General features: G+C 47.0%; 1 protein-coding gene across 1 annotated transcript; it reads right to left on the bottom strand.

Annotated features, from left to right (window-relative positions):
• Positions 1-14,216: 14,216 nt before the first annotated feature.
• Positions 14,217-21,444, bottom strand: LOC137363998 (probable G-protein coupled receptor 139). Its single transcript, XM_068027491.1, has 2 exons — positions 21,309-21,444; positions 14,217-15,118 (listed from the first exon to the last, which is right to left on the bottom strand). Exons 1-2 carry the CDS (start codon positions 21,442-21,444, stop codon positions 14,217-14,219), a joined length of 1,038 nt encoding a protein of 345 aa, XP_067883592.1.
• Between the last annotated feature and the right edge of the window lie 1,507 nt (positions 21,445-22,951).

The raw sequence follows: 22,951 nt of genomic DNA, 5'->3' as shown, positions 1-22,951 counted from the left end.
GTCTCCTGGGGTCCCGTTTGCAAATTGGTATTTTATTTTGGAGGCTGATGAGGCTGGTTCCTCCAAGGAGTGCGGACAGAGCCAAGCTTCTGTAACCACAAGCAGCCTGTCTGCACAGGAAGGGGGAAAGAGAGGAAAAGCAATAGTAATAGGTGATTCTATAGTCAGGGCAACAGATAGGCGCTACTGTGGCCATCAACGTGACTCCAGGATGTGTGTTGCATCCCTGGTACCAGGGTCCGGGATGTCACTGAACGGCTGCAGGGCATCCTGAAGGGGGAGGGTGATAAGGCAGAGGTCATCGTACATGTTGGTACCAATGACATAGGTAGAAAGAAGATTGAGGTCTTGCATCAAGAATTCAGGGAATTAGACAGCAGACTAAAAAGCAGGACCTCTCGGGTTCTAATTTCTGGATTACTCTCAGTGCCACGTGCTAGCGAGTATAGAAATAGGAGAATAGCACAGATGAATGCGTGGCTTAAGAGTTGTTGCAGGAGGTAGGTTTTTCGATTCCTGGACCACTTGGGCCCGTTTCTGGGGAAGGTGGGACCTGTACAAGCGGGATGGTCTACATCTGAACCAGAGGCGGATTAACATCCTTGTTGGCGGGTTTGCTAGTGCTGTTGGGAGGAGTTTAAACTAATTTGGCAAGGGGGGGGGGGGGGTATGCAGACTCCTAGCAGAATAGCGACACAAATAAACACAGGAAAGCGAACAAGTCAGAGGGAATACAGCGGAAGTAAGTTTCAAGGGAGTAAGACCAGGATGGAAGGCCTCTACTTTAATGCCAGGAGTATTGCAGGTAAAATGGATGAGTAAGGGCAATGATTGACACGTGGAATTGTGATAGAGTAGCCATCACGGAGACATGGTTGACGGAGAGGCAGGATTGGCAACTCAATATCCCGGGATATAGAATATTCAGGCGAGATCGAGGAGCGGGTAAAAGAGGAGGGGACATTGCAATATTAGTAAAGGAATCAATTACTGCACAAAGGAGAGATTATATCTTGGAGGGGGCATCAAATGAAGCTTTATGGGTAGATTTTAGGAATATAAAAGGGACAGCCACATTGCTAGGTGTTTATTATAGACCCCCAGATAGTCAGCGGGAAATTGAGGAGCAAATATGTGCTCAATATGCAGAGGTGTGTAAAAATAATTGAGTAACCATATTAGGAGATTTCAACTTTCCCAACATTAATTGGGAGAGTCATCGTGTTCAGGGCTTAGATGGAGTGGAGTTCTTTAAACGTATACAGCAGAACATTTTAGCTCAAAATGTAGAGGATCCAACACGGGAGGGTGCAGTGCTGGACGTAATTATGGGAAATGAAGCCAGACAGGTGGTTGATGTGTTGGTGGGGACGCATTTTGGTGATAGCGACCACAACATGGTACAATTTAAGCTTGTTATGGAAAAAGAAATAGGCAGGTTGCAAAAAAAGGTTTTGGATTAGGGGAGAGCAAATGTTAGTAAAATATGGCAGGATCTGGCCAAGGTAGGCTGGAAAGAGTTACTTGTCAGGAAATTTACAGAAGAGCAGTGGGGGGGCATTCAAACAGGAAATGGGGAGGGTACCGGCCCAACATGTTCCCTCTAGGGTAACAGGTAGGAGCAACAAGCGCAGAGTACCATGGATGACCAGAAACATTCAGGGTCCGATGAGAAGGAAAAGAGAGGCTTTTAGCAAATATAAGGAGAGCAAATCAACGGAAGCATTAGTGGAGCACTGAAAGTGTAGGATGGAGCTTAAGAATGCAATTATGAGAGCAAAGAGGGGATATGAGGGGATACCAGCTCTGGCTGGTAAAAGTTGGGAACATCCCAAGATATTCTACAAGTATATCAATGGGAAGAGGATAACCAGGGAAAGAATAGGACCCATTAGGGTCCAAGAGGGAATCTTGTGGGTGGAGCCAAAAGGACATTGGTAGTGTGTTGAACGAATAATTAACATCTGTCTTCACCCAAGAGAAAGAGGATGTAGATTTGGAACTTAGAGAGAGAGAGAGACTGTGAGATTCTTGAGCAAATTTTGCATCGGGAGTGACAAGGTATTGGAGGTTTTGGAACGCTTAAAAGTTGACAAATCTCCAGGTCCGGACGGTTTGTGTCCCAGGATGCTATGGGAGGCGAGGGTGGAGATTGCAGGGGCTCTGACCCTAATTTGTAATCCCTCTCTGGCCACGGGGGAGGTGCCAGAGGACTGGGGAACAGCTATTGTGGTCCCAGTATTAAAGAAAGGTTGTAGCGATAATCCAGGGAACTACAGACCAGTGAGTCTCACGTCAGTGGGAGGCAAACTATTGGAGAACATTTTGAAGGAGAGAATCTATCACCACTTGGAGAGGCAAAATTTGATTAGGAATAGTCAGCATGGCTTTGTCAGAGGGAGGTCATGCCCATCAAATTTGATTGACATTTTGAGAATGTGACCAGGTGTGTAGATGAGGGTAGTGCAGTTGATGCAGCTTACATGGATTTCAGCAAAGTCTTTGACAAGGACCCACATGGGAGACTTATCAAGAAGGCAAATGCTCATGGGATACAAGGTAACATTATCAGGTGGATTCAAAATTGCGTTCGCTGTAGGAGGCAGAGAGTGATGACAGATAGCTGTTTTAGTGACTGGAAGACAGTGCCCAGTGGCGTACAACAGGGATCTGTGCTGGGTCCCCTATTGTTTGTCATTTATAGAAATGACATAGATGACTATGTGGGGGGTAGGATCAGTAAGTTCGCGTATGACACAAAGATTGACCGAATGGTTAACAGTGAGACGAAGTGTCTTATGTTTCAGGAAAATATAGACAGGATGGTCAAATGGGCGGAAAAGTAGCAGATGGAATCTAATGCTGGAAGGTGTGAGTTGATACACTCTGGAAGTAGTAATGTGACACGGAAGTATTCAATGAATGGCCTGGCACTGGGAAGTTCTGAGGAACAAAGGGACCTTGGCGTGTTTGTCCATAGATCACTGAAGGCAGAAGGGCAGGGAAATAGGGTGGTGAAAAAAGCATATGGGACACTTGCCTTTATCAATCGATGGCACAGATTACAACGCAGGAAGGTCATGTTGGAGTTGTACAGAACTTTGGTAAGTCGACAGCTGGAGTACTGTGTGCAATTCTGGTCACTACATTAAAGGAAGGATATGAATGCATTGGAGGGGATGCAGAGCCGATTCACCAGGGTGTTGCCTGGGATGGACCATTTAAGCTATGAATAGAGGTTGGAGCGGCTTGGGTGTTTTTAATGGAGCAGAGAAGATTGATGGGTGACCTGATCGAGGTGCACAAGATTATAAGGGACATGGACAGGTTGGATCGGGAGCAGCTGTTCCCCTTGGTTGATGGGTCAGTTACATAGAGCATAGAACATTACAGCGCAGTACAGGCCCTTCGGTCCTCGATGTTGCGCCGACCTGTGAAACCATCTGACCGACACTATTCCATTTTCATCCATATGTCTATCCAATGACAACTTAAATGCCCTTAAAGTTGGCGAGTCTACTACTGTTGCAGGCAGGGCGTTCCACGCCCCTGCTACTCTCTGCGTAAAGAAACTACCTCTGACATCTATCCTATATCTATCACCCCTCAACTTAAAGCTATGTCCCCTCGTGTTTGCCATCACCATCCGAGGAAAATGACTCTCACTAGCCACCCTATCTAACCCTCCGATCAACTTATATGTCTCTATTAAGTCACCTCTCCTCCTCCTTCTCTCTAACGAAAACAACCTCAAGTCCCTCAGCCATTCCTCGTAAGACCTTCCCTCCATACCAGGCAGTATCCTAGTAAATCTCATCTGCACCTTTTCCAAAGCTTCTGCATCGTTCCTATAATGCGGTGACCAGAACTGCACGCAATACTCCAGGAGCGGCCGCACCATTGTTTTGTACAGCTGCAGCATGACCTCGTGGCTCCGAAACTCGATCCCCCTACTAATAAAAGCTAACACACCATATGCCTTCTTAACAGCTCTATTAACCTGGGTGGCAACGGGGTCACAAGTTTAAAGAGAGTGGCGGGAGGTTTAATGGGGATTTGAGGAAGAACTTTTTTACCCAGAGGGTGGTGACGGTCTTGAATGCACTGCCTGGTAGGGTGGTAGAGGCAGGTTGCCTCACATCCTTTAAAAAGCACCTGGATGAGCACTTGACACGTCATAACATTCACGGCTATGGGCTAGGTGCTGGCAAATAGGATTAGGTAGACATGCCAGGTGTTTTAAGGCATCGGTGCAGACTCGACGGGCCGAAGGACCACTTCTGCACTGCATTGTTCTGTGATTCTGTGATTTTGAGATTACCACAGGCGGACCTTCAACCGGTGCTTTCTTGATCTATGAGTGGGGCACAGTACCGCTCCAAGGAGAATTAACATTGGCCTTGCACCAATTTGTCCTTTTTTGGAATGTTTGTGGGACTCAGACTCACTCCAGTTGGCATTAATACAGGACTGGATTGAATTGTCCCGTTTCTGTTGTGTGTGTTGGACTCAGAAGTGCTCCTGCTGGTATCAATACAGACCTGGTTTGAATGGCACTTTCAGGGTTTGTGAGTTGGTATGAATACCACTGCAACTGGGATTAACAGAAGTGTGGTTTGAATTGGCCCTTTTCTGTTGCGCGAGTATGAGTCATGCCACTCCAGCTTGGATTAACACAGGCCTGGTTTGAATTGACCGTTTGCTGGTCTGTCAGGAGGACTCAGCACCATTCCAAATGCGTTTAATGCAGGCCTATATTCAATTCGCCTTTTCCTGTTGCCTGAGTGGGACTCAGTATTAACACAGGGCTCGTTGGAATTGGCCCTTTCCGGATGCGTGAGTGGGACTCAGCAACATTCAACCTGCGATACGACAGGCCTGGCGGAATTTGCTCTCTTCTGAAGTGTGAGTGGGGGTTATATCCAATCCAACCGGGATTAATACAAACCTGTTTTGTATTCTCAATTTCCTTGTGTGTGATTGGGTATAAATACCACTCCAGCAGGGATTAACGCAGACCTGGTTGTATTTGCTGTATCCTGTTGTGTAATTTGGACTCAGTCCCGCTCTAACTGGGATTAACAGAGGCCTTTTTTGAATTGCTCTATCGTGGTGTATGAATGGGACTCAGTTCCACTCCAACTGGGATTAACACAGGCCTATTTACAACTGGCGCTTTCATAGTGTGTGATCGGGACTCAATTCCACTCCAAGTGGGGTTAGCAATCCTGGTTTGTATTCGCCAGTTCCTGGTGTATGAATGGTACTCAGTAGCAACCTATCTGGGATTTACAGAGGCCTGGTGAGAATTGGCTCTTCCCTGGTGTGTGACTTGTACTCAGTACGACTCCAGCTGGCATTAACAGAGGTCGTGTTTGAATTGGCCATTTCCTTCTGTGTGAGTGGGTCTCAGTACTACTCTAGCTTTGATTAACACAAGCCTGCTTTCAACTGGTGCTTTGCTGCTGTGAGATTGGGACTCAATTTCACTCCAACTGGGATTAACATTCCTGGTTTGAATGTGCCATTTCCTGGTGTGTAAGTGGGACTCAGTTCCACTCAGCAGGGATTAACACAGTGATTGTTTGAACTGGCTCTTTCCTGGTGTGTGAGTGGGACTCATTACCCCTCCAAATGGGAATAACTGATGCCTGGTTTGAATTGGCCGTTTTCTGGGATGTCAGTGCGATTCAGCCAACTCCAACTGGGATTATCACATGCCCGCTTTCAATTCGACCTTTCGACCTTTCATAGTATCTGAGTGGGACTCAGTACCATTTCAGATGGGATTATCACAGGCACTGGTTGAATTTGCTGTAAAATAGCATGTGAGAGGGAGGTAATTCCACTCCAACTGCGATTAACACAATCCTGTTTTGTATTCGCCATTTCCTCGTGTGTGAGTTGGCCACAGTGCAACTCCAGCCGGGATTAACACAGGCATGGTTGTATTTGCTCCATCCTGTTGTGTAACTGGGAGTCAGATCCACTCCGACTGTGATTAGCAGAGGCATGGTTTATATTCGCCATTTCCTGGTGTGTGAGTACGACTCAGTGCCACTCCAGATGGGACGAACATTGGCCGAGTTTGAATTGGTCCTTTCCTGGTATGTGACTGGAACTCAGTGCCAGTCCAGCTGGAAATTACAAAGTCATGTTGCAGCACAGTGGCGCAGTGGTTAGCACCGCACCCTCACAGCTTGAGTGACCCAGGTTCGATTCTGGATACTGCCTGTGTGGAGTTTGCAAGTTCTCCCTGTGTCTGCGTGGGTTTTCGCCGGGTGCTCCGATTTCCTCCCACAGCCAAAGACTTACAGGTTAATAGGTAAATTGGCCATTATAAATTGCCCCTAGTATAGGTAGGTAGTCGGGGAATGTGGGGATGTGGTAGGAATGTATGATTAATATAAACGGATGGTTGATGGTTGGCGCAGACGTGGTGTGACGAAGGGCCTGTTTCAGTGTTGTATCTCTAAATAAATAAATAAAAATTGGCCCTTTCCGGGTGAGTGAGTGGGGCTCAGAACCACTCCTGCCTTGACATACAGATACGTGGTAAGAATTGGCCCCTTTCTGGCATCTGAGTTGGATTCAGTACCATTCCAGCTGTGATTAACAGAAGCCCCTTTTCAATAGGCCATTTACTGGTGCATGAGCAGGACGCAGTACCAATTCAGCTGGGATTAACACTGATCTGCTTTCAAATCGCCATTCCTTGGTGTGTGAGTGGGATTCAGTACCACTTCAACTGGAAATAACCTGGCGTGTGGGTGGAATTCAGTCGCACTCCAACTGTGATTATCTAACGTCTGGATTCATTTGGCTCTTTCCTGGTGTGTGAGTATGACTCAGAGTCATTGCAGCTGGGATTAAGACAGGCCTAGTTTGAACTGACCTTTTCCTATTGTGTGAGTCGGACTCGGTACTACTCCAGCAGGAATAGACTGATGTCTGGATAGAATTGGCCCCTTCCTGGCGTTTCAGTTGGATTCATTACCACTGCAGCTGAGATTAACAGAAGCGGAGTTTGAATTGGACATTTCCTGGTGCGTGAGTGGGACTCAGTGCTATTCTAAATGGAATTAACGCAGGCCTGCTTTGAATTCGCTCCTTACTTGTGCGTGAACGGGACTCAGTATCATTCAAGATGGGATTTACATAGGCCTGGTTGAATTTGCTCGACCCTGGTATGTGAAAGGGAGTTAATTCCACTGCAAATGGGATTAACACAGTGCTGTTTTGTATTCGCCATTTCTTGGTATGTGAGTGTCACTCAAAAAAACGCCAACTATGATTAGTTAATGTCTCGATTCAACTGGTCATGTCCTGATGTGTGCGTGGGAGTCAGAACCATTCCAGCTGGGATTAACTCAGGCCTGTTTGAATTTACTCTATCCTGGTGTGTGATTTGGACGCAGTCCCACTCCAGCTCGAATTAACTCTGGCGTAGTTTGAATTGGCCATTTCCTGTTGCGTAAGTGGAACTCAGTACCAGTCCAGCTGGGAATAATGCAGGCATGTTATGAGTTCGCTCTTTCCTTGTGTGTGATTGAGACTCAGTACACTCCAGCAGGGATTTACAGATGCCTGGTTTGAAGTGGCCCTTTCCTGGTGAGTGAGTCAGACTCAGTACCACTCCAGCTGTGATTTACAGAGGCTTGGTAACAGTTGGCCCCTTCCTGGTGTGTGAGTTGGGTTCAGAACAGCTCCAGACGCTTGGTAATTTCCTGGTGTATGAGTGGGACGCAGTGCCACTCCAGCTGGGATCAACACAGGCCTGTTTTCAAACGGCCATTCCCTGGTCTGTGAGTGGAACTCAATATGACTCCAGGTGGGATTAACCCTGGCCGAGCTTGAATCGACACTTTCCTGGTGTGTGTGGGTCTCAGTTCCACTCTAACTGGGAGTAACAGAATCCTGCTTTGTATTCGCCCTTTCCAGTTGCGTAAGTGGGTCTCAGTACCACTCCAACTGTGATTAACAAATGTATTTATTCAATTGGCCGATTTCTGGTCTGTGAGTGGGACTCAGGACCATTCATTCTGGGATTAACACAGGCCTGGGTTGAAACCGCCCTATCCTGGTGGGTGAGTGGGACTCAGTTCCACTCAGCAGGGATTAACACAGCATTGGTTTGAATTCGCCCTTCCCTCCTGTATAAGTGTGACCAAGTTCCATTCCAGGGCTGGTTTGGATTGGCCATTTCATGATGGATGGGTGGGAGACAGTACGACTCCAGATGGGATTATCCGGGACCTGCTTTGTATTTGCCCTTTCCAGGTATGTTTCTGGGACTCAGTAATGCACCGTTTGGAATTGACACAGGCCTATTTCAGCTGGTCCTTTCCTGGTGTATGAGTGCGACTCAGTACCATCATGTAGAATGGACAGTGGCCTGGTTTCATGTTGCACTTTCTGGTCTTTTTCAGCGACTCAGTACCATGCCAGTTGGGACTACAACAGCCTGGTTCAATTCGCTCTATCGTAGTGTGTCAGTGAGAGTTAGATCTACTCCAACTGGGATTAACACAATTCTGGTTTGTACATTCCATTTCCGGCTGTGTGAATGGGACTCCGTAAAACTCCAGATGGAATTAACACATGTCTGGATGGAGTTGGACCTTTCCTGGTGTGTGAGTCGGTCCAAGTACCATTCCAGCTCGGATTAAACTAGGCCTGACTGAATTTGTCTACCCTGGTGTCCGAGTGGGAGTTATTTCATCTCCAACTGGGATTAACACAATCCTGGTTTGAATCCGCCATTCTTGGTGTGTGCGTGGGTCTCGGTACCACGCTAGCAGGGATCAACACAGGCCTAGTTGTGTTTGCTCTATCCTGTGTGTAATTGGGACTCAGTTCCAGTCCAACTGAATTAACAGAGACCGGGTTTGTATTTGCCATTTTCTGGCGTGTGAGTGGGACTCAGCGCCATTCCAGCTGGGAAGACCCCAGGCCCAGATTAAATTGGCCCTTTCCTGGTGTGTGTGTCGCGCTGAGTCCCAGTCAGGCTTCGAACACAGCCATGGATTGAGTTGGCCCTTTCTTTGTGTGCGAGTGGGACTTAGTACACTCTAAATGGGATTTACAGAGGCCTGGTTTAAAACTGGCCCTTTTTCAGTATTCAATGGTATTCAGTACCACTCCAGCAGGGATTCAGAGAGGCCTGGCCTGAATCGGGCATTTCCTGTTGAGTGAGTGTGACTCAGTAGCAATTCATTTGGGATTAACAAAGCCATGGTTTAAATTGACCACTTCCTTGTGTCTCTGTGCGACTGAGGACCACTCCAGCAGAGTCAAATCCGCGTGAATTGTCCATTTCCTGCTGAGTGGGTGGCACTAAGTGCCACTCCAACTGAGATTATCACTGGCCTGGTTGAATTAACCCTTTGCTGGTGCGTGGGCGGGATTCAGTACCACTCCAGCTGCGAATAACAGACGCCTGGTTGAATTGATTCTTTCCTGGTGCTGGTGTTAGTGGGACTCAGTACCCAGCTAACTGGGATAAACACAGACCTGGTTTAAATTCACCCTTTCCAGGTGCATGAGTGGAATTCAGCTCTACTCCAGCTGGAATTAACGCAGGCCTGGTTTGAAATGGGCCCTTTCCTGGTAAGTGAGTGGAACTCTGTACCATTCCAGCTACGAATAAAAGAGTCCTGGATTGAATGTGCCCATTCCTGGTGAGTGAGTGCGACACAGTTACTACTCCAACACGGATTAACACCGGCCTTGTTTGAATTGTCCTCTCCTGGTATCTAAGTGGGAATCAATACTTCTTCAGCTGATATTAGCACAGGCCTGGTTTGAATTGGTCCTTTCCTGGTGTGGGAATCAGTACAACTGCAGATGGCATTAACACAGGCCAGGTTAAAATTGGCAATTTCCTGGACATTGAGTTGAATTCAGCACCGTTCCACAAGGGATTAGCAGTGGCCTAGTATGAATTAGCCATTTCCTACTTTGTAATTGGGACTCATTGTCACACTACATGGGATTAACACAGGCCTGGTTTGAATTGGTGCTTTCCGGTTTAATGATTTAGTGGGACTCTGTACCACTCCAGGTGGGATTAACAGAGGCCTAGTTTGAATGGACCCTTTCCTGGTGAGTGATTGGGAATTAGTATTCCTCCACCTGGTATTAACAGAGGCATGGTTTGCTGTTTTTTTCCCTTTACTGGTGTGAGTGGATCACAGTTTCACTCCAGCTGGGATTAGCAGATGCCTGGTTTGAGTGTGAGTTTTCCTGCTGTAAGCGAGAGTCAGTTGAACACCAGCTTGGATTACCCCAGGCCTGGTATGAATGGGCAATTTCCTGGTGTGTGTTTTGGACTCAGTAAAACTCCAGATGGGATTAAAGAGGCGTTTGTTGATAGGGCCCTTTCCTGATGTCTGAGTGTGACTCAGTCCCACTTCAGCTGAGATTAATACAGGCCTGGTTTAAATTGGCTACTTCCTTGTGTGCGAGTGGGGCTCAGTACATCCACCAGCTAGGAATAACAAACTCCTGGTTTGAATTTCCAATTTCCTGGTGAGCGAGAGGGAATCAGCATCAATCCAACTGGGATTAACACCGGCTTGGTTGAATTAGTCATTTCCAGGTGTGTGAGGGGGACTCAGGATAACTCGAGCTGGGAATAACAGAGGCCTAGTTGACTTGGCCCTTTCATGGTGTGTGAGTGGAATTCAGCACCACTCGAGATGGCATTAACAGCGGGCTGGTTTGAGTGGGCCCAGTCCTGGAGACTGAGTGCAACTCAGTACCTCTCCAGATGGGATTAACACCTGCCTAGTTCCAACTGTCCCTTTCCTGGTGTGTGAGTGCGACTGAGTACCACTCCAGATGCGATTAGCGCCCGCCTGGTTTGAATTGCCCCCTCCCTGGTTTGTGAGTGGGACTCATTACAACTCCAGATTTGTTTAACGTTGGTCTGGTTTGCATAAACCTTGCCTGGTGTGTTAGTGGGACTGAATTCCATTACAGGTGGGTTTAACACGGGCCTGGTTTGAATTGGCCCATCTCCTGCTTTCTGAGTGGGACTGAGTACAACTCGAGGTGACACTAACACAGGTCTGGTTTATACTGGTCATTTCCTTGTGCGTGAATCGGACATAGTACCACTCCAGCTGGGATTAACACAGGCGTGATTTGAACTTTTCCATTCCCGGTTTCTACTTGGAACTCAGCCCCATTCCAGATTGGATTAACACAGGCCTGATTTGAATTGGACCTTCCCCTGGTTTGTGTGTCATCTGCTGTGTGAACTTTTTACTTGATATTTGGCATTACCTTTTAAATGATATGCACTCTGCCCCGTTTATGTGATATGCATACGACTATTTGAAGTGACAGGCAGTGTCTCCATCTTATGTGATATGAACTACGACCATTTTAAGTGACCTGTACAGCGGGCGTTCGAAGTGATAGGCACTGTGATCATTTTTGATGACCTACACTGTGGCCATTTAAAATGACATACACTGCCGTCAATTTAAGTGATGTGCACTGCCACAATTTTAAGTAATGTGCACCAGGCCATTTTTAAAGGGTACGCAGGGAGGCCATTTTAAATTACTTGCACTGCAACCCCTTTAAGTGATCTGCTGTGCAACCTGTTTAAGTGAGATGCATTGTGCCCATTTTATGTGATATGCCCTGTGACCATTTTAAGTGATGTGCACTGCAACCATTTTAAGTACCATGTCCTGTCACCTGTTTAAATGACATGCACTGTGACCATTTTAAAAGATATGCAGTGCGGATATTTCACATGATATGCACTGCACCCCTTTCAATGGCATGCTCTGCAACCATTTTAATGATAGCCACGGGGGCCTGTTTGAAATGAGAGCAATCCACTGTGATCATTTTCAGTGTTTTTTGTCCACGCTAGGGAACGTGTGAAATGTAAGGGATCATAAATGAGTCTTCTTTGGCCTCCTTGTCTCGACAGACAATGGGTAAGCACCTGGAGGTGGTCAGTGGTTTGTGAAGCAGCGCCTGGAGTGGCTATAAAGGCCAATTCTAGAGTGACAAACTCTTCCACAGGTGCGACAGATAAAATTGGTTGTCGGGGCTATTACACAGTTGGCTCTCCCCTTGCGCTTCTGTCTTTTTTCCTGCCAACTGCCAGGTCTCTTCGACTCGCCACACTTTGGCCCCACCTTTGTGGTTGTCCACCAGTTCTGGCAATCACTGGCAACTGACTCCCACGATTTGTGATCAATGTCACAGGACTTCATGTCGCGTTTGCAGACGTCTTCAAAGAGGAGGCATGGACGGCCGATGGGTCAGATACAGTGACGAGCTCACTGTACAATTTATCCTTGGGGATGCTGCCATCTTCCATGTGGCTCAGATGGCCAAGCCATCGTACAAAGGCTCATAAAGGATAATACATCATACACGATCATAAAGGATTAGAAAGATATATAAAGCACTGTGAAGAATTGTAAGCAGTTTATAAAGGGCTGCAAATGTTTATAAATGAATATCAACGGTTATAATGAATTATAAAGGATTATTTGTATTAAAAAGAAATTATGAGGATTAGGTGGTACAGTGGCACAGAGGTTAGCACCACAACCCCATAACTCCAGCGACCTGGGTTCAATTCTGGATACTTCCTGTGCGGAGTTTGCAAGTTCTGCCTCTGACCACGTGCAATTCCACCATGTGGCTGCGGTTTCCTTCCACAGTCAAAGACTTGCCGGTTGAGAGGCAACTTGGCCATTCTAAATTGCCGCTAGTATAGGTAGGTGATATGAGAATGCAGGGATATAGTATGGAATATGGATTAATGTAGGATTAGTATTAATGGGTGGCTGTTGGTCGGCACAGACTCGGTGGACTGAAGGGCCTGTCTCGGTGGACTGAAGGGCCTGTCTCAGTGCTGTATTTCTATATAAAAAAATTATTATGAAGAATTCTGGCTGCAGCATCCTGTCACCATGGGAACACGCTCCGCCACCTCTTTCCATCACCATAGGAAAAGACACCGCCCCCGCCACCCCCCAACCCCACCCCCGCACTCTCAATCGCTATGGGAGCGGGCACCAACCCCTGTCCGGCCCATCGTGGAAAAATGCCCCGCCCCAACTTCCAGTCACCATGGATCTCTGTCCCTGCCCACACTCCCCTTCATCATGGGAAAAGGGCCCTGACCCCACTTCCCCTCACCCTGCGAAACAAGCCCCGCCCTCACTGCACGTCACCATGGGAGCCAGGCCCCGGCCCCACTCCCCGTCACCATGGCAACAGAACCCGCCCCCACTCCCCGTCATCATGGGGAACACGCCCCGTCCCGATCTCCACCGCCCGGGAAGAAAGGACCCGACCCTTCTCTGTCTCCATAGTGACAGGCGCCAGCCCCACTCTGTCTTCATAGATGCAGGCATCATGCCCGCTCTGCCTCTCTAGTAACAGGCCTCATACCCACTCTGCCTCCATAGTGACAGGCACTGCACCTGCTCTGTCACCAAAACGACTGGCCCTGCTCACTCTGCTTCAATAGTGACAGGCCCCGCCCCCGTCCTGCCTCCGTATTTACAGTTCCCGCCCCAGCTCTGTCTCATTAGTCATCGGCCCTGCTCTTGCTGTGCCTCGATAGTGACAGGCCACGTCGCGCTCTGTCTCCATAGTGACATGCCCCGCTCCCGCTCTGTATCCTTATTGAAATGCCATGCCTACTCCCACCTACTCTGTCGTGGTAATGGGAGGCCCCGCCACTGTTCTGTCTCCATAGTGACAGGCACCGCCCCCCGCTCAGTCACCACCATAATGACAGGCCGCGCTCATGCTCTGTCTCCATACTGACAGGTCCCGGTCACAACCCGTCTCCATAGCGACAGGCCCGCTCACGCTCTGCCTCCATCGTGACATGCCAGGCCCCCGCTCTCTCATCATGCCAATAAGCCCTGCTCCAGCTCTGTTTCCATAGTGACAGGACACATCCCTGCTCTGACTCCATTGTGACAGTCCGTGCACCCACTCTGTCTCAATAGTGACAGGTCCCGCCCCTCTCTGTCTCCAAATGATAGGCCCCTCCACCACTCTGTCTCCATAGTAACCATTCCCGCCGATTCTCTGTATCCATACCGACAGGCCCCGCCCCTGTTATGTCTCCACTGTGATAGGTTGCGCCCACAGCTCTGACTCTATAGCGAGAGGCCCAACCTCCTGTCTGTTGAAAATTGCCGGTGATTCAGTTCCTCTCATTACTGAATGAATTTAATAATTGGGGTAAATGAATATTTCAGCACATTCCTCAACTGCCTTCTGAACTGAGTCTGGGTCACGGCATAAATCGCAGTGTTTGTGCAGCAACTCAGCAGCTGCAACATTAAGCCCAATTCCTGTACAAAATCAGGTAGGAATACTGTCACAGGGTGCAATGTCCGCATTCGGTTCCATATTGAATAGACCATGAACACTGCCCATAACAGAATGAAATTCCCCGAAACAACTAACAGTAAAATTATGGATTTCCTTCGACTCTCCATCACTGGATCTCTGCGACTCTCCCCACTGCTGTTTGCACGGAGTCTCCTGCGTCCTCTGCTGCTCACTAAGATGTGTCTGACGGTGAGAGCGTTGAGCAGTAGAATCAACGCAAATGGGAGCCCCGGCGTTAGATTGTTGTGGAGGAACTCGATTGTTCCCCAGACACGTGAGTAATAAACATCCGCTGTTACAAAACAAAACCAGGGTCTGTTCATCAGCCAATATCGACCTGTGAACATAAAATACCAGAATATGTTCTTTAAACAGCTCAGTACACTCACTGTTCCCACAACCACAGCCGCCGTTTTCTCACTGCAATATTTGCTTTTCAGCTTCTGGCAACAAATGGCCACAAATCGATCAAAGGTGAAAGAGACGGTGAACCAGACAGAACAGTCTGTGGCGGCGTAAAGCAGCACAGCGTGGATATTGCACATGGGGATGGAATATCGCAGGAACTGAAACTGTTCCCAATAAACAATGGGAATGTGTCTCAATATCATGTCGAGGATAATGACCAGTAGATCCGCCGCTGACATGGCCACCAGGTAGCAAGTGACACATTTGGAGAGACCGCACTTTCCCCGAGACAGGATCCCAATCGTCAGCAGGTTAACTGTGAGGAAGGCAAATAAACAGGGAAATTACACATCAGGCTGTAATTAGTTTGATTGAGGACTTTTTGGGATTTATAAATGTGTCCCTGTATCCAGTGGTTTTTTGAGATGATTGGACATGAAAGAACAAATGGGAATGTCTGTGATACGGTGGAAGGCAGGAGGGACTATGATAGTGAAATGCTTAATCTCAAGCAGTTCCGATGAAGGGTCACTGACCTGAAACGTTAACTCTGCTTCTCTTTCCACAGATGCTGCCAGACCTGCTGAGTGGTTCCAGCATTTCTTGTTTTTATTTATTATTGCTTAATCTCAATGTTGGTCATAATCCTCCCCCTCCCTCCTTTCCCTGTCCGGTTATAAAACTGTTTCACCTCTAATCTCACTCAGTTCTGATAAAAGGTCACCAATCTCTCTCCACACATGCTACCAGACCTTCTGAATACTTCCAGCATTTTCTCTACCTTTTCTTTCAGAATACCAGCATCTGCAGAACTTTGCTCTTGTATACAAAGTTAAATGTTGGACTGACTGAGAGATTCGGTCTCAATGCCTGTGGTGTGTGTGTGTGTGCATGTGTGCATGCGTCTGTTTGTCTGTTTCAGTGTCACCTCAGTGCCAGTGGCGTGATCTGCTTGTGTCTATGTATGTATGTGCATGCGTCTGTGGTTGTAGTTGCGCGTGTGCATGTGGGTGTGAGTGTGTTTGTGTGGGTGGTTGGTTGTGTGGGTGTAGTTATGTGGTTGGTTGTTTGTGTGTGTGGGTGGTTGTTTGTGTGTGGGTGGTTGTGCGTGTGTGAGTGGGTGGTTGCGTGTTTCTCAGGGCGAATGCTGTGCCTGTGTGTGTGTCTGTCTGTGTGGGTGTGCTTGCGTGTGTTTGTTTTGCTGTGTTTGTGTGTGGGTGGGTGTGGCTCAGTCTAGGTATATGTGTTGTGCGTCTCAGGGCCTGGGATCTGCAGTGTGTCTCGGTCTTTGTGTGTCTGTGCCGTTGTTTATCATGGCTTGGCTTGTGCTATGTGCCTATTTGTGTCTCAGTGCCTGCGTGTGTATATGTGTGTTTGTGTGTGTGCACACTTGTTTGTTTGTATCAGTGCCCTTGCTGATCTATGTGTGTGCGTTTGGCTATGTGTGTGTATGTGTGGCTCAGGGGCTCGGCTGTGCTGTGTATCTGTGTGTGTGGCTGTGCACGCGTCTGGGTGTCTCTGTGTCTGTGTGCATTATTGTCTGTGCAATTGTCTCAGTGTTTGTGTTTGTATGAGAGTGTGTGTGTGTGTATGTGTGTTTGTATGTGTCTTTGTGTGTTGGTGTGCGTGGATGCGTGCTTGTTGCAGGGCGTGGGTCGTGCTGTGCTTGTATGTGTCTTTGTGTGTGCGTGTCTGTATGTCTGTACGTAGGTGTTTATGTGTGTGGCTGTCGCAGGGCCTTTGTGGTGCTGCTTTTCTGCGTGCTTGTGCGTGTTTCTCTTTCTGTGTGTGTCTGTATGTCATGGCCAGGCTTGTGCTTTGTGTCAATTTGTATCTCTGTGCCAGTACTTGTGTGTGTGAGGTGTGTGTGTGTGTGTGTGTGTGTGTGTGTGTGTGTGTGTGTGTGTGTGTGTGTGTGTGTGTGTGTGTGTGTGTGTGTGTGTGTGTGTGTGTGTGAGAGAGAGAGAGACAGAGAGTGCGTGTGTGAGGCCCTGGGTTGTGCTATGCCCGTGTTTCAGTGCTTCTGTTGCCTTGTGCATGCGTGTGTATGTCTCAGGGCCTGGGCTATGCTGTGTGTGTGTGTGTGTCTGCGTGTTTGTTTCGATTTGTTTGTATCTGTGTTTGCGTGTGTGTTGGTGTGTGCCTGTGTGCGTGCATCTCTCACGCAGCGCCTGGGTTCTGCTGTGCAGTGTGTTTCTGTTTCAGGACCTCAAATGTATTTTGTGTCCATGTGTGTGTTTTTATGCGTGTGTGCGCGCGCATGGCATGCCTGTCTTGTGCTCTGTGCCTATTTGTATCTTTGTGCCTATGTGTGCATGAGTGTGTATCTGTGCGTGTGTACATGTATGTGTGTGTGTGCGTGTGTGTGTGTGCGTGTGTGTGTGTGTTCGTGTTCCTCAGTACCTGACTTGTAATCTATGTGTGGGTGTATGCTTCTGTGTCCGGCTCAATGCCCGTGATGTGATCGCGTTTATGCATTTTTGTGTGCGCGCACACTTGTGTGTGTATGTGTTTATGTGTGCGTGTGTGTGTGTGGTACTGCCATGTCTGGAGCCCTTGGTTATCTAAAAGATTACAGGCTAAGTTAAAGCAGAAAAAGAAAGTTGAGGACTATCACAAAAATCTTCATACTCTAGGAAGCCTAGAGGAATTTAGGAAGTCCAGGGGTGAAGTAAAAAAATAATATTGAAAAGCAAAGAGATGACATGAAAAAATTATTAACAGGTAAAATCGATGAAATCCCAAAGATGTCTTATCAGTACATTAAGAGCAAGAGGATAGCTAAGGAAAGGGCAGGACCAATCAGAGATGTACAAGGGAAATTCTGTGTGAATGCCGAATATGGGGGCAGGGTTCTTAATGAGTTATATGTCTCTGTCCTCAGAAATGAAAGGGATGATGCAGGCATTGTAGTTAAAGAAGGAGTTTTTTGAAATATTAGATATGATAAGCAGAATGAGAGAGGAAGTACTGGAGGGTCTGGCATCCTTGAAAGTGGATAAATCACCAGGGCCGGATGTAGTGCATCCCAGGCTGTTAAAAGATGCCGGAGTGGAAATAATGAATGCACGGAGGATCATCTTAATATCCCCATCACATACAGGAGATGTACCAGAGGATTGGAGCTTTGCAAATGTTGTACCATTGTGGGATGGATAGGCCAAATAATTATAAGCTGGTCAGCCTGAACTCGGTGGGTAAGTTGTTAAATTCCATTCTGAGGGACAGTATGAACTGCCACTTAGAAGGGCACCGATTACTCAGAGATGGTCAGCATGAATCTGCCAAGAGAAGGTCGTGTCTCACTATCTTAATTGATATATTTGAGGAAGTAACAAGAGGATTGATGAGGGTAGTGCAGTGGATGTGGTCTACATGTAGTTTAGTAAGGCATTTGACATGGTACCACATGGCAGACTGGTCAGTAAAATGAAAGCCCATGGGATACAGGGGAATGTGGCAGGCTGGATCCAGTAAGGCTCAGGGACAGAAAACAAAGGGTAACAGTGAACTATTTTTTGTGAATGGAATGCTGTTTCCAGTGGCGTCCCACAGGGCTTACTGTTGGGTCCCTTGATGTTTCTGAGATATATTAATAATTTGGACGTGCATGTGGGAGGCAGGTTTGGAAAATCTATTGATGACACATAAGTTGGCCAGTTAGCTGATAGTGAAGAGGATACCTGTAGACTCCACAAAGATATCGATGGTTTGGTTGCGTGGGTGGAAAAGTGGAAAATAGAATTCAATCCAGGTAAGTGTAAGGTAATGAATTTGGGGAGGGGAAATAAATCAAGCGAGTACACAATGAACGGGAGGATATTGAGAGGTGTAGAAGAAGTGAGAGATCTTGGAGTGCATGTCCTCAGATCCCTAAAGGTGGCAGGGCAGGTAGATAGAGTGGTGCACAATGCATATCGAATGCTTCCCTTTATTGGCCGATATATAGAATACAAAAGCAGGGATGTAATGCTGGAACTGTATATCACACTGGTTAGGCCACAGTTGGAGTATTGCGTACAGTTCTGGTCACCAGATTACAGAAAGGACATGATTGCTCTGGAGGAAGTAGAGGTGAGATTTACAAGAATGCTGCCAGGGCTCGAAAGTTGCAGCTATGAGGAAAGATTGGATCGGCTAGTAATGCACACCTTAGAACAGAGGAGGCAGAGGGGGTGGACGAATAGAGGTGTACAAAATTATGAGTGGTCTAGATAGAGTAGACAGGAATGACCTGTTTCCCCCAGCGGAGAAGTAAATTACCAGGGGCACAGATATATGGTGATTGGTGGAAGGATTAGAGGGGACATGAGGAAAATCATTTTCACCCGGATCATGACCAGACGTTTCCAGACAACACAATCATACTCCTGTTGCGATTTGCAGGTCACCGAAGGGCTGAGAGATGTATTCAGAAAGGAAGGTGCCTGAGTGCGACATTGGTTAACGTGGAGAAACTGTGGCACACTAGCTTCAACACATAACTTGACAGGCTGTTCTAGAGAGATTTTGGGGATATGGGATATCAAGGGATATGGGGAGTGGGCAGGAAAGTGGAATTGTAGCCTAAGATCAGCCATGATGGTGTTTAATGACGGACCAGGCTTGATGGGCCATATGGTCTACTCCTGTTCTTATGTCTTGTGTTCTTGTGGCAAGGAAACCAAGACAATTGGGCGGTTTTGTTTTGCTGCAGCATTCATTGCCAGAACAGTCATTGAGATATTTCAGATGGCACATCTTCCTCCATCTATTCTGTGTTGAGGACTTGCTTGCCAGAGCTGTGTCTGCTGAGTATTTCCAGGATTCCTAACAGGCTTTCACAATAACGGAAGCTGCCCAGGACATAAAGAGTCCCGCTGTACTTCACCCTGTTTTGATCGACTTATTCTTACTCATTATCCAGGTTCCCCGACGAGGGCGTGGGGCTGGAATTTGGAACACAGATAAATGATGTAAAGTTAAAGAGGACAAGCCTGCAAGGTTGGAAGATAGCACAGAACTAGACATGTAAACAGTGAGGACCAGAGCAGCAAGCTTCAGGGAGATAGAGAGAGACGGATGAAATGAGCAGGCACATGGCAGATGAAGTTTAATATGGAGGAGTTTGAAGGATACATTTTGGAAGAATAATGAATATAAACTAAATGGTCCAATTTTAAAGGAGGAGCAGGAGCAGAGCAGTTGTTTGATCATAGGTCTTTGACACGTTAGTACGCCAGTTAAAAAGGCAGATTGGATATTTGACTTTATAAATAGGCGCATAGAGTACAAAAGCCAGCATGTCATGTGAAAACTTCACTGGTTCAGCCTCAGCTGGATTATTTTCATCAGTTCTGGTTCTACACTTTAGGAACTATGTTACATTCATGAAGTTGGTGCAGAGGAGATTTACTAGAATGCTACCAGGAATGAGGGAATTCAGGTCTCTAGGGTGACTGGAAACTGGGAGTGTTCTCCTCAGAAAAGATACAGTAAAAGGGCGAATTTTTGTCAGATTTTGACAGATTGAATAAGGAGATTCTTAAGAAAGGTCAGTAATCAGAGGAGCAAGTTTTAAGGTAAATGGCAAAAGAACCAAGGGGAGAAAGGGATCGCGCTCTAGAATCAGTAATTCATGGCCTGAAAGGCTCGTGGAAGCAGATTTAATAATAACTTTGAATATGGAGTTGGAGAAATGTAGGTGACCAGTGGAGTGGGCGGGGTTTGGGGCAGTGAGACTTACAGACTGATAGGAAAAGAACAGAAAAGACGGTATAATTGGGGTTAACTATCAAACAGGTATGACAGACACGATAGATCGAATGGCCTCATCTTGTACTGTCTGATCCTCTGATACTGTAATAACAGAAAATATGAACACCGATTCCCATCTACAGAATTGACATTCAGTAGTTTCTGAGCCAGATATTAATTGTTACTTTTTCTCTGGTAAAGGTAACAGCAGAACAGCAAACACAATTGACTGGTGAGGCAAGTTGTGATAACAATATCTTTGCAGAGAATGAGATCCCATTCTGATCACAGGCCTCACCTGGTTTCAATCTGTCAATTACAAACTCATTGATTTTATCCCTATTTTATTTCATACCTATTTGTTCTCAAGTTAATGGTGACACTTACAAGGCCGGCACTACTTCCCCATCCCTGATTACCATGCGGAAAGGGTGTGTCTTCATCCTGAACTACTGCAGTCTGTGTGGTGAAGATGTTCCCTCAATACGGTTACAGAAATAATTTCAGACGTTTAACCCAGTGATGATGAAGGAAGGGTGATATGTGTCCAAGTCTAGATGGTGTATGGATTGGAGAGGTGGAGGCGGGGGGGGGGTGTGGGTGATGAGGAGGTGATAAACCAACAAGAACCGCAAGAACTTTTTAATATAGTAAGTACTCTTCTTAGTAGAAAATCAACGTCCCTAATGCAATTAAACTCAATTCATTTGAGTAAATTAAGGGCAACTCATGGCAGGGCAGATTGGCAGCGTGGAGTGATCATCCTGTACAACGTGGGAAGTCAGGGGCACGTCCAGTGTTTAGGTAAAGGAAATGTCTCCAGCTGCAGCTACTTGAAATCCGGTTTATTTCAGGTCTGGAGCGATGGCTGGGGACACTGTGGAGCATCCGCGAGACTGAGATCATCGTGGTTAGCTCGGACAGGGAGGTGGTCACAACGCAGTTAAAGACTGCTCGATAGAAATGGTAACCACTAGACAGTAAAATAACTAGGCAGGTAGTTCTGGAGTCCGCTAGGTCCATATGCCTATCTAACAGAGTTTCCACTTTGGATATTGTTGGGGGAGATAGCTTCTCAGGGGAATGAAGCAGGAGCCAAGCATCACGGGTGGCTCTGCTGCACAGAATGGAAGGGAGAAGTGTGGGAGAACTTTTGTGATAGGGGAATCTAATGTAAAGGGTACAGATAGGTGTTTAAGTTGCCGAAAACTTGACTCGAGGATGGTATCTTGCCTTCCTGGTGCTCAGGTCAAGGATGTCATGAAGCGGCTGCAGGACATTCAGAAGGGGGAGGGTGAACAGACAGAGGTCGTGGTTCACTTTTGTACCAACGACATAAGCAGAAAGATCAATGAGGTTCTGCAACAAGAATTTAGGGAGCTAAACCACCGTTTAAAAAGCAGAGCCTCAAAGGTTGTAATCTCTGGATTACTCCTGGTGCCACGTGCTATAGAGTAAAGGGATAAGAGAATAACGCAGAAGAAGATGTGGGTGAAGTCATGGTGCAGGAGCGAGAGCTTTAGCTTCCTAGACCACTGGGTCCGTTTGTGGTGGAGGTGGGACCTGTACAAGTTGCACAGGTTGCACCTGAACCGGAATGGGATCAACATCCTTGTTGGGAGGTTTGCTAGTGATGTTGGTGGGGGACGGCGCTGGGTGTGGGGATTAGGTGGGGTCAGGCGGTGGTGTAAGGTTAAATTAATATTCGAGGGGGATAGGATACAAAGTGAAGATACAGTAGGGGGTGATATACAGCCAAATATAGAGGATAAGTTACGTCAGTCTGGAAGGTAGAGTGAATAATGTATGGCCCGAATGCAACTATTTTAACACAAAGAGTCTTATAAGTAAGGCAGATGAATTGAGGGCGTTGATTAACAAATGTGAATATGATATTATTGCTATCACAAAGACATGGTTGACCGAAGGGCAGGACTTGCTGCTCAATATTCCAGGATATAGACCCTTCAGGTGTGACGGTGGAGGATGGATGAGTGGGGGTGGTGGTGTAAGAGGGGGTGGCATTGCAGTATTGATCAAGGAGTCAATTACTGCAGTAAGGAGGATTGATATCTCAGAAGGTTCCTCAAACGAGACATATGGCTGGAAGGTAAAAACAAAAAGGAGACAATCACTTTGCTGGGAGTTCAAGATGGCTCCTGGGCTATAAGCTCCCTAGGAAGCTCCCTTGCTGTTCAATTCTATCTCCAGGGAGCTCCCATGCTGTTCAACTCTATCCATGGACATCTGCTCCCATTCTTAGTGTTTTTTTCCCCTAATCTACCCTCTTCTACTGTTTAAACTCCCCTGGCTCTTTAATCAGTTCATTTTAGCGCTAACTACAAGCTAACAGCTAGTTTATGTTACCTGGGCACACTGCCCTCCCCCACTCATACTTGCTCTTTGTTTTCCT

This window comes from Heterodontus francisci, unplaced genomic scaffold (genome assembly GCF_036365525.1).
Source record: "Heterodontus francisci isolate sHetFra1 unplaced genomic scaffold, sHetFra1.hap1 HAP1_SCAFFOLD_507, whole genome shotgun sequence".
NCBI lineage: Eukaryota > Metazoa > Chordata > Chondrichthyes > Heterodontiformes > Heterodontidae > Heterodontus > Heterodontus francisci.
The sequence above is the reverse complement of the archived record's forward strand: the minus strand, read 5'-3'. Positions and strand labels throughout refer to the sequence as shown.

Excerpts from the sequence above, each read along its gene's own strand:
- LOC137363998 (XM_068027491.1), bottom strand. The coding sequence starts at position 21,444 with ATGATCTCAGTCTCGCGGATGCTCCACAGTGTCCCCAGCCATCGCTCC. Across the intron at positions 15,119-21,308 it reads TGCCCCTGACTTCCCACGTT|TTAACCTGCTGACGATTGGG; the intron begins GTACAGGATGAT and ends CCTTCCTCACAG.